This window comes from Microtus oregoni, unplaced genomic scaffold, assembly GCF_018167655.1.
Source record: "Microtus oregoni isolate MIOR12 unplaced genomic scaffold, Mior012 000018F_ref0000195, whole genome shotgun sequence".
NCBI classification, from domain to species: Eukaryota; Metazoa; Chordata; class Mammalia; order Rodentia; family Cricetidae; genus Microtus; species Microtus oregoni.
The window spans coordinates 14,028,246-14,043,936 of record NW_024543077.1 but is presented as its reverse complement, the minus strand read 5'-3'; the positions used below and the strand labels follow the sequence as shown (position 1 = coordinate 14,043,936).

General features: G+C 38.0%; 1 protein-coding gene across 2 annotated transcripts in view; it reads left to right on the top strand.

Annotated features, from left to right (window-relative positions):
- LOC121458888 (endosome/lysosome-associated apoptosis and autophagy regulator family member 2) overlaps nt 1-15,230 on the top strand; it is a 158,224-nt gene extending 142,994 nt beyond the window's left edge. For both annotated transcript variants that reach the window (XM_041668249.1, XM_041668250.1), the window contains 2 exons: nt 986-1,151; nt 12,845-15,230. In XM_041668249.1, the coding sequence (XP_041524183.1) occupies nt 986-1,151; nt 12,845-12,904 (226 nt within the window). In that variant the 3' untranslated portion in view covers nt 12,905-15,230. The remainder of the gene's footprint in view (nt 1-985; nt 1,152-12,844) is intronic.
- Nucleotides 15,231-15,691: the final 461 nt, after the last annotated feature.

The window sequence follows — 15,691 nt, the reverse complement described above, 5'->3', positions numbered from 1 at the left end:
AAAGTCTGCTTATGCTGTGAAAATTTAGACCTTATTATTGTATGTTGTTCATTCCTTCCGTGCCATAAGACTTTTTTTTTTATGGCGAGGAAACTCTAGACAAGGCGTTTGAAAAAGTAGGGAGAAAAAATTATTCTTATTTTGATAATTGAAAGTAGATGGAACATTACTAACCACTAAATTAGTCATATGTCATATAAATTTTATAAAAATGAAAAAGTCTCTAAGTTACCCAGTTAGGAGCAGGGCTGAGACCGGAAAGGTGGGCCTGTTTTTCTCTCTCTGACACAATCTGACTTCTTCCATCTTTCATATTTATTTTCGTGTACATAGATTTTTCAAGGAAACAGACTGAGCTATGGACAAATAGCATCTTTGTTTATTCTAGGTCTTAGAGATGCTGGGTCTGGATGTCGAATCCAGCCCTTGCATGTGCCCCTTGAGTCTTTGGGGATGATGTAGAGCTTCGGGGGCCACGGGGGATTTGTGTTCTAATTTCTGGGAATAATTCTAGCATCTAAAGTCATGAGTAAAGAGCAAAAGTACAAAGTAAATAGAGATGCAGTAGAAAGCAAATCATCTGCACGACATTCTCATCTTTATGATCTAAACTTTAGAAGCTGTGGTAGCGAATTGGTATTGGCATATTAATACATCAAGGAAATGCATTCTGACCTCAAGGCTTTTCTTGGTTTTACAAATGTACCTTATAACTGGATAGTAAGGTCGATGCAAAATAAGTGGTAAAATTAACTGTATTGAACTGATTCTCTGACATCCCGGGGAACACTTTTATGTAGATGGTTTATAAGTGAGAACATTTAAAGCTACAGTCACAGACGAGGGGAATTTGCTGTTGGAGAAACTATATGTTACTATCAGGAGTATTTTAGAAGCCACTATATGAATGTTTATAATAAATATGATTTTATTATTACTATAAATGGCTAGCTTCTTATTTACATATTTATTTATCACTGCTTAGGCTGGAATACAAATATTCTAAACTTGTAATGACGACTAACTCAAAGGAGTGTGAACTCCCGGCGGCAGACAGCTGCGCTATCATGGAAGGAGAAGATAACGAAGAGGATGTTGTGTATTCCAACAAACAATCACTGCTAGGAAAACTTAAATCTCTGGCCACGAAGGTGAGAGCCGACGTTTAGCCTGGACTTACTGAGCACTTGTAAACCAGGGGCCATACTGACCTAACACCATTCAGTGCGTTTGTCCTTCACAGTACTCTCTCAACAGCAGCGCTTCTGGAAGTGTATTATATTAGGTTAATAACTGAATGCAGTAGTTATGAGTTTCTACAAAGTAGAAACAATCTGCACAGCCTCCATGAGAGTTAGTTGAGAAATTATTCTGCATCAAAATGATTCAATATGATGTTTGTGTTTTGATAAAGCACTTGAAATTGGGTGGGGCAGGAGGGGGAGATGATTTGGAAGGACGTAGGGGAAGAAAGAATATGATCAAAATCTATTTAAATTTAAAAATTGTTTTAAATAATTGAAATTATATTAAAATCATTGAATATTTTTAATTGACAACTACAGACAACCAAGAAAAGCAGAGAATGGGACAAAAAATCTTTCTTAGGGAAGAGGATACCAATTGGTGATCTGACACCAAATGGTCAGCCCTGAAAACTTAAATATGAGTAACACTATACAGACTGAATGGGTTACTTTTAGAAATATATGCACATATGTCTAACAATGATTAATGAAAATTAGGAGCCATGATTTTAGAGAGTGAGTAGCTGTGCATGGGTCCATTTAGAGGGAAGCAAGGGGAGGAGCAAATGATATGACTATCTTATTATCTCAATAATTAAAATTAAAATAATTAATTGAGATATCTTTGTGTACTGATAGGACAATAAGTATATAATAAACATAATATTTCTATAAGATAAATATGTATGCCATTATTTGCATAATAAGAAATTAGCAGTTACTGCTCTGGGGAATTGGAATCTAATGAGACTATTTAGGTAAAACATTTTAGTAATTCTCAAGTTTTCACAAAGATCATGTATTATTTTATAATCTTAAAAACAAAGTTTGGTTAATAAAAGATCTTATATTTACCTATACCTTTGTGTTTATTTTATGATTGTCTTTCTATAAAAAATTGCATAACTGGGAAAATGTTTATGGTGTCATGTTGGATGTCATCATGTTATTGGCTTTATAGTCACAGCTGTATATAAAGGGAATATGAAACCTTGAGTACTTTTTGAAATCACATTCCTTTGACATTCTTCACTATTGAGATAGGAGATAAGAATTTCGGGCTTGCCCACTCAAAAAATGAATAATGAAATTATTATAATGAAAATTATATAAAAAATGAAAATAAAGACGAAAGTGCTTTTCAGATTATTTCCAACCAATAGACAAATGATGACTATCATTTGGAATGATGGCCTAATGGTTAAAGCACTTACAGTGAGGCAAAGAACTAGAGTTTGCATCTCTAGAAGACATGTGAATGCCAGATGGGTGTGTGGTCCATCTGTTCTATAACCTTAGGAGGTATAGATGGATCACCTGAGCAGACTGCCTAGCAAGGTGAGCCGTGTCTGCGAGCTCTAGGTTAGATAGCAAGACCCTGCCTCATTGAGTAAGATGAAAGAGCCATCAGGATAATTTCTGATGTCAACTTTGGATCTCTATGCAAGTCTGCTCCACATGTGGGCCCACACATATGCAAGCCAGCCTGCATGGACACAAAAACACATAAAAATAAAAAAAGAAATAAAATATGTTGGTAGGCATGATTTAGTAACCACTCTCCTAGTTTAGGTATATAAATATAGGAAATCATTTAAAAAGAAAATAAATAAATTACATTTCTATTGCAGGTTTTTTCTGTTCTTAAGTTGGGATTTTATGGAGGATGTGATTGCTGTGGAATAACAAAAATATAGCAATGGTCAAAAATGACAGTTTTGCCACATTTGCTAGTGAATAAGTGAGCCTTCCACAGTTCCATGTTAGAAGACAGAAGACCAAAGACAGTCTAGAATTTGCAGAGATACACTGGGCAGAGGAATGGGACCTATACCAGTTCCCAGTTCCCCAGTCATGTGCAGAGGAAATGATAGCATGTTTATATTTCCAGGCATACATTTCTAAGTGTCAGTTTCATTTAGCATGAGCAGGAAGTACGTCTGTCCTTTGTTCTTCCTTGTCCTGGGCAGATAAGATGCTGTCACTGGCTTCAGAAGGAGAAGCCATTTCCAAAGACAAGTAGGCACACCTGGTATTTGCTGTAGAAGAAAATGCTTTAACCTTAAAGGCTGCCTTCTATACAAAATGCTTCCCTAAATTTTTAGGTTGTTGTTTGATAGGTTCACACACTGATGTAATGCTTTTTTGTCACCTTCATTTCCATTCCTGAAAATATAGTATGAAACAAAAACAGAACCAGTGTTTTCTAGGTAAAGCGTGCAGAAGTCTAAGAAGACCACAGAGAGTTATCTCATAGTCACATCTAAGCTCCAATTCTCTGTCATCATGGCTTCTGATGACTTTTCAGTAAGTTCCATCCACCACTCTGCTAGGGACTGCCTGAGGGAAGGATGAAGCCTGTCCACATTTTCCATGCATCATTGAAATGAAGCTGTGTCAATAGGGTATTAAGCAGCAAGACGAGGCTACTTTGCATCATTATCCTTAACCATATGCCAATCTCAGACATACTTAGCTAACCATAAACACGTCATAAGCCATTAGGTTCTACTTTAGAGCAGGAAATATCTTTCTTGTCTTTGTATTTCTACTCAGTCAGACACCTTTTCACTGACAGAAAGATGTTTCTGCCATAAGATTCAAGTAGAATAGGGTCAAGAATTTACCCCTCCATGCCAAACAATAACATAGAGACCTAATGTATTTCCCACTGTTTTCTACATGGGCTCTGTGAGCAATGTGTGCACCTCATTGGAAATTATCATTTTAATCTAAGATATGGCAATCCATCAAGATAATCTACTACAGGATGTATTAATGACTATACAACTATTTGCCCTCTAGGATGAATTATAGGATAGTTATATTGTTTTTGATAATGTAGAGAGAATTAGTTGTTATTAATTTGAATGTCCTTAGACGTGGGTCACCTAGTTGAAAATGGATACAAACCTGTAGCGCCTTTACTAACTAAATGACTAGACAGGATGAGTGTGAGTGGCAAATATGTTGTTTACTCGTTTAAAAAGCTTCTTATAGTTCTTTGGAGCCTGCATGATCTATTTGGAATGTTTCCATAAAATCGAAAAATTTTTATGACTATTCCTAAAGGTAAAACTCACCATGTTTCTAGGAGACAAGCGAGTTAATTTCTGGTTTCTACTCTATAGTTGGTTATGTGCAGGGTGTCTTGGAATTTATTATTAGTCACAGTTCTTGGAGACACCAGGAAACATTAGTCAGGAAACACAAGCTCACTGTGCCTTGAAAGGAGCCTCTCTGATGGCCAATAAAATTTAGCGGTGTCAACCCATCCCAAATAACTGTATCCCTCCCTTTCTAAGATGGACAGTCAATTCAATCTTTTTATTTGTCTGTACCCCAAATGGGTGGCGTTTATGGACCCATGAGATGGCTGAGTGGTGTCTATGGGAACAGTGGTGTAGGTTAGTATTGGGACAGGAGCTGGGGTCATCTGCCACTTCATATGACAGATTTTTCAGTAAGTCTGAAAGGAATGGCCAGAAAATTGTGAGTGGACATTGTAGTGGATATGGCCAACCAGGAAGTCATATGAGGTATTGTGCCATTTTGTGAGAGCCACCACACCAGGGTGTTTTTGTGACAGAATGGCACTGACGGTGCTCAATAGTGTCACTTCTTCGCCTCTCAGCATCTAGGAGGTATCTTTCTATTAGTTTCTATTTCCATTAGTTGTTTTATGTCTCTTCCTTGCCAGTGCCCTTGTTCTGTAGCTATATCACCACCTATTTTACTCACCATCAGCTGTTACTCAGATTCATTCTCTAAAATCCGAGTTCAAGAGGGCCAGGGAGCCCTAACGTGTGCCCCGTTTTCATTGATGTGGGCTGTTACAGGGAGATATAGTTAGCAGTGTATCCAATAGGGGATTGGATTATTCGCCTCTTGGTGGAGGGTCATGACAATACAACAAGACATTCTGCTTTCTCCTTGGCTCAAGTCACAGGTCCAGAAAGGTTATTAACTTGAGGTGAGTGCATCCTGCACAGTCATGTTGGAAACCTTGCTACCAGGCTCTGTAACACACTCCAGTGATGTGTGTGCTCTTCAGTTCCTCCTGGTGACAGGGAATCTTAGTTTCTCTACTAATCATCATCTTCCTTAACAGCCAGTGACAGAGTGTATGGAGATTAAGAGTAAAGAGGAAGAATTCCTGAGAGCAAATGAACTTTGCATCTGTCTTGTTTATAGTCAGCTCAGCTATTGCTCATTGTCCAATGATATTTTTTATTCATCCAAAGTCATCCTGAATAGCAAGGCAGTCATTACTGACATCATCTGGTTTAGCTTTGGGGCCCTTTGAGTCGCAGGCCATATCACAATTGCTTTCTGTGTGAGGCCACAGATTTTCTGTCATTTGTTGATTAGAACTTAGCTTATATACTTGGAGTCCCTCCTCCCATTCAAGAATTGGGTATTAATCTAGGGTATTTTTTCTTTCATTTAGTTAATCCTTGGGTTTAACATAAGGGATAGAGGAAATTTCTATGTTATAGTTGACAATAACAATTATTTTTGGATTCTATTTGGTCAATTTCTTAGAATACAGTGATCTCCTTATGCCTTCTAAATCTATCTTGGAGCTAAAGGAAAGCCTAAATACTGGTCAATTCCTTACATCGGTGCTTGTGGGAATTTATATTTGGGAAAATTTCCCGGAGAAAACCTATGCTCTGTATTGTTGGTCAGGAAATGCACAAAATCTTGAGACATTTTTTCTATCAGCATTTATTTAATTTTATTTAATTAAATTTGTGTGTGTGCATGCTTATTGATGTGGCTGCTTATGCATGTGGAGGTATGTGTGTTTAGGGAGGGAAGTGAGCATGTATATGTGTATGCATGTGTGTAGAGGCCAGAGGTCACTCCTCAAAGGTCTGGCCTCAATGCCATTCCTTAGGGACAGTGCACATGGTTTTTTAGGACAGGAACTGTCATTGGCCTGAACCTCACTCAGCAGGTTAGGGTGGCTGGCATCAAGTTCCAAAAATTTGCCTGTTTTATCTCCCTGGGGTTGGGATTTTAAGAGCCTACCAGTCTATGTTGTTTTCATGTGGGCTTTGGGTACTCATTGTAGGTCCATGTGCCTTCAAAGCAAGCACTTTACCAATGGAACAGGTATTAATTGGTCTGAAGTTAGCATGGTTGTCTTGACAAAGGCCTAAGACATTAGTAGAACACACTTCTCAGTATGCCTTTGAGGATGTTTTAAGAGATGATTGGATTATTAAGACTCTCCTTTAATGGGCCAGTCCTTATCAATCACATAATTAGGAGGTAGGCCTTTGTTAGAGGAAGCAAGTCACTGGTGGGCGTGTCTTGGGGGGGTATTTATCTTTCTGTGGCTCCTTCTTATATTTATTTCCTTTGCTTTCCATCTGCTAGAATGTAGGTTCTTCTGCCATGCCTCCCTCATAGGACTGATCAATCCCTCCAAAACTAGGAACAAAAATAATCTTTCCCTTGAATTATTTCTCTCAAGTTGTTGGTCACAGTGGCATAAAATAATTGATAAAGCTTGGTAGAGTTCAATGTTTTGAAAATTAAGATGGCCAAGCTGTTGCATTTCCTGACATTGAGTCCTGCAATATCTCCAAAATTAGCCAGAATTCTAAAATTCACCAGGTTTCAGCCCACTAATGCTTCTTACATGCCCCCTTTAGTGCTGAGGATAGACACTTGTCTTTGTAATTTTTATCTGAAAGAAAATAAATCCTTCTTTCTTACTAGCATGAAATTTGGTGTTTGTTCTTCCAGGGATTATATCTGAAGCTAACAGCCTGGCTAGTAAGGAAGACCTTCTTCTCAGAGGAGAATCAATATCAGACACTGTTCAGGAGCTAGCCTGTAAACCCCGTAGTCTACTTCCCACTTCACCTGTTGCTTTTCATTATCAGGCAGTAAAATGTAGACCCCTTATGCTTTGGGTATTTGGTCCATATGTTTGTTGCAAACTTTATGGAATCTCAGAAATTAATTTTTTATCAATTCATGTTGATTTGAAGCTTGAATCCTGCCTTATTTACAGAACCATGTCACCATCATTTTTATGTCTTTATTAGCAAAGGAGTGAAGAATTCTAATGGTTTTGAAATGTCACTGTACTTGCAAGCCAACATGTGAGTCTACCATGATTTCATATTCTTTAGAAGGCTTGAGTCTCCCATGTCGGAGACAAAACACAGTCTATTGTCATCCACATTAGGAATGGCAGCCTGATTTGTTCTGTTTGTTTGATCTTCACCTACTGCAGGGGGGAAAGGTTAGAAAGATGCCTGCATATATGGTATATTGTGTTATGGAAGAGTAACCCCTGTCTTGAGAAATTTTATAGTAGTGTGCTTCCTGATTGCTCTGTTTTGAGCTTTCAGGTCTGTAAGCAGGCTTATCCTTTGTTCTGGAAGAAGGTGCCATCTCTATCATCCAAGGATTTGAGTTTTATTAACATATTTGAGAAGACTGTTTAGAGTAAAAGATAATCTATGTCTTTTTCATGAAGCCAAGAGTAACCTTCATATACCAGGTTTGTCTTGATTGGGCGGTATTTTCCAGGGAAGGAACATTTACATGCTAGGGGACATGAAAGGGAAAATGGTGCTTAAGCCATATCTTAAAGAGTACCTGGAATTGTTCAGAAGGAGAATAAGTTAAGCTATTATAGAGAATTTTAAGTGTTTTCTTATATTGTAGTGTGCCCCCCTGCTCTATTATACTGGAGTTAGAACACTGAAAGATGGCAGAGGTTCTTAGAAAGAGTCACAGAAAATAAGAGGTCCACAGAGGTACTCCATGAGAGAGTTCAGAATATGCATTTTAATGTAACAATTTCAGTCCGTGTGATCTTTTGTCCACTTTTAAAAATTTATTATTTTCAATAATCAACATACAAGGTAATGTGATTCATTCTGACATTTCACACACATATGTTACACATTTGAATTTGTTTCCCTCCCTCGCCACCCTCCCCGATCCCTCTACCCACTCGTGTTCTTTCCCTCACCCTTCACTTACTGAAACACCCCTCTTTCATAGCACATGTATTCTATTACTATCCCTCCCCCCCCACCTTTTTAGAGATCTACTCCTCCCATCTGGGGCCCCTTTCTAGTTTCCCACCTACCCCCACCCACCCAGATATGCACATAGAAGAGAAACATGCAGTTTTTGTCCTTCCTAAACTGGCTTAAATCACACAGCATAATGATGCAGAGTTTCATCTAGTTTTTCTCTCTTGCAAATGCCGTAATTGGACTTTTCCTCTTGGCTAAATAAAGTCCTGTAATGTATGTAATCACAATTACTTTATCTTTTCATATGTTTAAGGGCATCTAAGCTGGTTCCATTTCCTTCCTGTCATTAATAATAAATATGGGTTTAGAAGTATCCCTGTTATCTGAGTAGATAGCCAAGAGAGATAAATTTGGATCATGTGATGGTTCCGTTCTTCAGTTTTTGAGAAACCTTTATGTTAATCTCCACGAGGGCGCTACCACTTTATATTCCTACCAGCAATGTCTAAGGGTTTTCTTCTTCTCAGAGTTTTCGCCAGAATTTGTTAGCACTTGTTATCTTGGCGGCAGTTCTGATGGGGTGAACTAGAATCTCAGAGCAGTTTTAATTTGTATTTTCCTGCTGGGTGAGAACGATGAACACATTTAAAAAATACTAATTGGACATTTGTGTTACCTTTCAGTCTATTTATTAATCTGGTGACTTTGGTGTTTAATTTCTGCAGCGCTTTAAAAGGCTCTAGGTGTTCACATAGAAGCACAAAAGACACTCCATAGCCAAAGCGATCGATTTTAAGCAAAAAGCACACTGGGGAAATATCGGATCTTAAATTATATAATGAAGGGACGGTAACAAAAACTGTGTGGTACTGGCACAAAGACAAACAAGTAGACCAATGAAATATAGTATAGGACTTAAAAATAAGCACATAGTGACAGCCAATTAAGTTTTGACAAAAGTGACAAAACATGAATTGCAAAGACACCCACTTCAACATTGGCTTTGGATAAACTGAGCATCCACATGCAGGACAAAGAAACGAGAGTCCTGTTCCTCACCCTGCGCGCGCGCGCGCACACACACACACACACACACACACACACACGTGTATCAAAGACTTTAATATAGAAATTGAAATTTTGAAACTGCAGGATGGAACTATATAAAAAATACTCTTCAGGATGTAGGCGGGGCATAGGCAGAGACAGGACTTTCTGCAGGGACTCAGGTAGCAGAGGAAATAATTTCAAGGATTAACAGGATCACATTGAAAAGCTCATACACAGCACAGGAAGTGTTCCCTCACAGTGAAGAGACTGCCTCGGACATAATGGGGAAAAAATATTTGCCAGTTATGTCAGAGGATTTGTTTCTGTGTGTTTTGCTTTTTCATTATTTCTACTTTTTAAAATAAAAATTGAACTATTGTAGACAATATAAAACAATTATATAACGATAAGATCATTAACCTACCACCTACATTTTAATATATTTACTTCGTTGCATATCTGCCCATTTCTCTATATTTTAATCAGTGTCTTTTTATATTGTGTTTTAACTTAAGTTACATACATCAACAAGCCTCATCCCTAAACAGTTCAGAATATATATCTTAAGGTCATTCTAAGGGAATGACATGCATTGTGACTATCACATAATTTGATGAATTCTGAGAAAGGTGTATGCTACAAATTTTATTGACAATCTAGCACACTAGTTTCATCCTGAAAGTGGCCTCCAGTCTTTTTGCACGGAATCGGCCTCTCATCTTCCAGAGGCAGTTGCTATGGTGATGTTTTAAACCATAGATTAGTTTTATGTGTTTCAGAGCGGTGTGTAACCACATCATACAGGGTGTCATACTTTATGCAAATTCTTCTTTGACTCCAAAGGAGGTTTGTGAGATTCATACATGCTGTTTCAATCAGGAACAGAATTCTTTTTATTCACGAGTGGTGCAGTATTATCTGGATACGACTTGCTGGTGGACACTAGAGCTATTTTTAGTGTTTGGAGAGAGCTACTGTGTGCGTCAAATCTTGTTGTGTTTACCACTTAAAAATGGGTATGCATGATTTGAACAAGCAGAGCTATATGTTTATATCTCTTTGCTTTGTCTTATATTCTAAAGGTCATAACTTCCTCGGTCTTTTCCTAGTTCTGTACTGCATCTGGATGCTTGTTAATTTTCCTTGACTTTGCTCAGCAGTTAAAAGAAAGCTGCAGTTACGTTTTTGTGGGTTTTTAGAATCTGCTTATTCTGTAGTCATTTATAAGATACTTTTCTTCTCTGAGGGAATGTGATAACTTCATCCTTATTTCTAACTATAGACATTATGGAGACATATCATGCATGTGCACATGATTGGTTATCCAGTGTCAGGAGAGTAGGAGTAGGATCTATCAGCACAGAAGAGAGGGAACAGAGGAGGGGAGGCATCTTAGGATGGTGAGGAAAAGCTTCCTAAGCCTTGGGTAGATTCTTGAGTTCAGGCCTTGGAAAAGTCGTCCTGTGTGGCATCCTTATAGGGCGGACCCTGATTTGTCTAATAGGTGCTAGAACTAAGAAGTCGGTATTTCCCAAATCCCAGCCTCCTGTTTGTTCTTCAATATTGTGATATCTCAGTGCATTTATTTCAGAGGCAGAGTCTCACTATGCAGCCTTGATCCTTCTGTGGCTCCCAAGTATTGAGCCACGGTCATATAGGCATACGTCAATTTATTTTCATACCTGCCCCTTAACAATTCACCTATGTGATAGCCTTGTCTTGAGTCCTAGATGTTCAGAGAGGAAGACATCTGCTTCCTACCACTGGGAAGTCTCACTTCACGAGCGGTGCTATTTAAGTAATTATATAGACCTCTATGTATTTATAGTCTAGTTATAGTCTATAATTATATAGACCTGTATGTATTGCATACACACATAGACAAGGATATGCGTTTTACTAAATCAGCATTAGAAGCAGAATTCTGTTGGGCTGAAAGGAATGTCACATTATGATCCCTATCTAAGCATTTGAATTTAAATATCACCCTGAGGATAGACAGGTACATGCCTCCATTTCCCTTATGACCACGTTGAATTACATCTTTTCAAGAAAAGACCACAGAATCTCAGGTTTCCTTTATAGGTCATTTCTGATATTCTAAACCTTTAACATGCCATTGGCCTTCTATGCAGGTGCATCCCTAAAGTGTAGCCCTGTCCTTCAATGCTGTGAGGTCTTAATAAATTCAAACTATTCATAGTTATTCTAAAGACAAACATGAAACTGCAGGCAGGCTATTAAGGAGTTAGTACAAGAATTAGTCCAAAAATACTGAGGACTTTAGCCCACTATCTCAGAGGCTCATCATCCCAGAAAAGCAGGGGAATGTAGTGGGTTCCAATGCGGACTGTGATTGAAATACACTGGGTATTATTCAGGTAAAACCGAAGACAAGGTCCTTTCTGTCAGCTCGTCGTTGTCTACTCCCCATCATTTTCTCATAGAACACTAATTTTTATCACATTTCTATTTTCAGCTGGGACTTGATAGCTGATTGCCTTCCATTCCCTCTCCCCATCCCTCTTTCCTTTCTTCCCCCTTCCTCTCACTTTCTCCTTTCTTCTTCCCTTCTTGTTTCCCTTCAAACTAAGAAGAGGAATTTAGGGCTCCATATATGCTAGGAGGGGGGCCACATGACTGAGTTACACCTCAATCCATATGTTCTTTTGTAAATTTTATTTATTTATGCAGGTGTCATAGTGTGTGTGTGTGTGTGTGTGTGTGTGTGTGTGTGTGTGTGTGTAGGTCAGAAGACAAATGGCATTCCCTCATTTCCTTCCATGTAATTTCTGGGGATTGAACACAGGCTGCTTGGCTTGGTGCCAGTCTTTTTACCCAGTTGAGCCTCACCTGGCTTAGCCTAACCCTGGCTGGCTTTGTTGTTTTGTTTTAAAAAGAGCTTCTTCCTATTCCACAAGACTTAAAACAGCCTTATTCTATATTTAATGATTAAAACATCCATAAATATTCAACCTCCTATTTCTCTTCCGCCACATTAAAAACTAGTCTCCTCTGTGAGAGTATTATATACACCAGCAATAGCATGTTTGAATTAGACATTTGGTCTCTTACCTTATATGATTTCTCTGATGCACATTCACAAAAGATTCCCCTAAGACATAGAAATCAACATAACTCATTCTGGCCGTTACTTTTCTTACTATTCAGTCTGTGCCACCACCTATGTCTGCCAGTTCTACTTTGCCTACACTTAGCATGTCAATGTCACTGATTTCATACCAAGGTCGAGAGTGTCCTCAGGAAGTCTCGGCGGTTTCCTTCTTCAGAGAAGTCACAGCTGCATCTTCTGATATCTGCTCCATCTTGTCTTTGTTTCTATTTTGGAGTTGTCTGTCTTATCACTTGGGCATCAAAATTGTCCTTCAGGGTAAATTTGCTGTTTGCTGTATTTTCTACCTACTTTAAATGTAAAACCCTTATTGTAAGTGGCAGGTTCATAGGTTAAGGGAGTTTGGGGAACTTTTGTTATGGCATTTCAGTGGGCTGATTTTATTATGTTTTCCCCCTTAGGAAAAAGATGACCACTTTGAATCTGTTCAGCTGAAGTCCTCAAGATGCCCCAATATCTGAAGAGACAGTGCTTCTGCTTTCAGACTGATGAGCGAGGACACCTAATCTTTCAGGACCACTCTTAGGACTTGTCCTGACACCTGTCATGTCTGTGATGTCACAGAAGGGCTGTGCCACAGAGAGGAGGAGGCAGACATGCTGATTGCCTTATAAATCGTCACATACTTTGTTGAACTACAGAAGACATGTTCTGGGTCTCACTGAAGATGAAGCTTAACTCAGGAAGAGATTTAGCTGTACATACACATAACTAAAATCCAAGTTCAAGCCCACCAATGTACTGCTGATGCATGCCATATAATTACTGGGAAACTTTAATTCTTTATAATGTCTACATAAAAAAATATGTGTTGGAAGGCAGACATAAGCATATGTCTTGTGTTCCCATGTCTTGGTCTTGTAATTTGGGGAAGATTTGAAAAAAAAACTTTTATGTTATAATTATTTTCCCTTTAGTTCTCCAAGAATTGAAAACATCTTTTCTATTAAAATGATGAACTATGAAAGACAATAAATTTTCATAAGATATTTTCTCTTGACTTCAAATGTCTAGGATATCAGTAATATTTTGTGAAGATTTTTACCTGGGTTATCAAAGCTGATTGTTGCTTTCAAAATTCCACCTTTGTAGGAACTTGTATGAAGAATTTAACTAATTGCGTGAAGGAATCTTAAGGGAGAGATAATAAAATCCAAAGAGAAACCTCAACATGTCATTAATTCAAGCAGTCTGGCATGATCAGGAGTTAGAGGGCTTAAAGCAGTTTGAGTGTTGCTGAGTAATAAAGCAGTAGAATACCTTGTTTGTCAGAGCCTGCACAGACAGAAGGAAGAGGAAGATGGCATGTCTCCAGGACAGATAATTGTGCTTGATTGGGCAGCTCACAGTGTCCACAAATGGCAATGGGGCTTCTTCACAGAAGGCGGACCCCAGAACTTTAGTTACAAGTTTCCTTTGCTACAAGACTTTGAAAATTATGAATTACTTGGAAGATTTTATTTTTAAGCCAATAAGGAAGAAATTCAATATTCGAAAACTGCATATCTTTGTATTCATAGTAAGAATCTTCTTAGCAGTTATGAAGTGCGTATTGTTCCTGTTCAAAAGCAACCTAGAAAGTTGTGGTATTTCTTATGATGGATTATGAGTATTAGTGTGACTTGGATATTATTTTTGGAAAAAGGTTGACGGTGAATTTGATCAATTTTGTGTAAACTCTTAGCACTGGGAAGGAGGAGAGTATCTTGCCCATTGCTGGTCTAAGATGTTCTACTTTGTTTCCAGTAAGCCATACTATTTACAGATTTTAATCCAAAAATTTAAAAAGATTTTCAATTGGATGAAGGAGGCAAAGCCCACGGGTAAGGTTTTAACTATGTTTTTGCTCGAGGTGTTTTGGTGACTTGTAATGTTTGATTCCATGGGTAATGTAGTCTTATTTTTGTGAAAAATGAGACAAAATGAATAAATGAATAATTGTACTTATTGGTCAGTGGGTAAAACACTAGACCCTTTTGCCATCACTAAAAGAATGGTGCGTGTGTGTATGTGTGTGTCTACTACTAAATATAGAAGTAGATGATGTTGTATTGTTTGTCTACTATTGAGGAGAATGTTATTTAGCATATTTCTTGTGTTTAATCTCTTGGATATTCTTCTGGATAAGAAATTATTTGACTCCGCTCATTTTTGTCCCACTATCAGAACATTGGCATTGTTCCCCTTTCATAATCGAAATTTAATCCTAAGAGTGGAAATACACTTGAAATGTCTTTCAAAGGAAGCTGGTGAAAATGTGCACACTGGGCAGAGTCAGAGCACTCCGTCACCGGCACTGGCACCATCTTCCGCTGTGCCAACATGCGTGTTTCAAGCCATAGGGATAATAACATGCATGTTCCAAGCCATGAAGATAATTGGGATTTGCTCCCAGGTAGTTCTTTCTTTGCTTGTCACTGGGCTAAAATTGCCGACGTGTCGAAAATGCCTTAAATTTTAATGAACTCTCTGAAAGTGCGGTTGATATCGAAGAAGTTATTATTTTATTTCTATCTTTAGATATTAAACAGATTTTTGTCAGCTCAGCCCCACCTTTGGATTCTCCTGGCTTGTCATTTTATTCTAAGAGCTGAAGAACAATGACAGAGAGAATATTATTGGGGGAATATAAGGACCAATTTTAGTGCTACAACTCTGCATAGTTTTATGTGCGGCCTTTGATAAGCCCAGTGAAATGTTGAAAGGTATAAGCAAATTATTATGTTTCTATGACTTTCAGTTGGCATAAGCAAATTATTATGTTTCTATGACTTTCAGTTGGCATGTGCTCCCCCCAATACTACGAGTGCTAGAAACATACATGATTTGTTTTTTCTAAAAAACATACTTTGGAGCCTCAAATACTTAAGTACTTAAGCATTAAGTCAACTGTTGCCTATAACATCTCTGAGCACTGTGCCAAGACATCATTTTAAAGTCAATTTCCCACTGGATGAGAACATGTCTTCTATGAATAAGTTCTATTATGCCATTTAACAATGTAGAACAATTTGATATATATTCACTTGCTTTAAAAGACTGAATTTTATTGTTATTGACCTTTTCCCTTTTTGGTTACTAATAATCATATCCTTCTTAGGATTAAAAACATTTCATAGTACTTTTGTGTAGACTTTTGTCTTTATTATACCCCCAAAAGGATGGTTTCAGTCAGTACCGTGGAACAATTACTTGAGTCTGGTGATTCGCCATCTGGGTTCTCAGGTGGTGGATAGCAATCGGTTTGG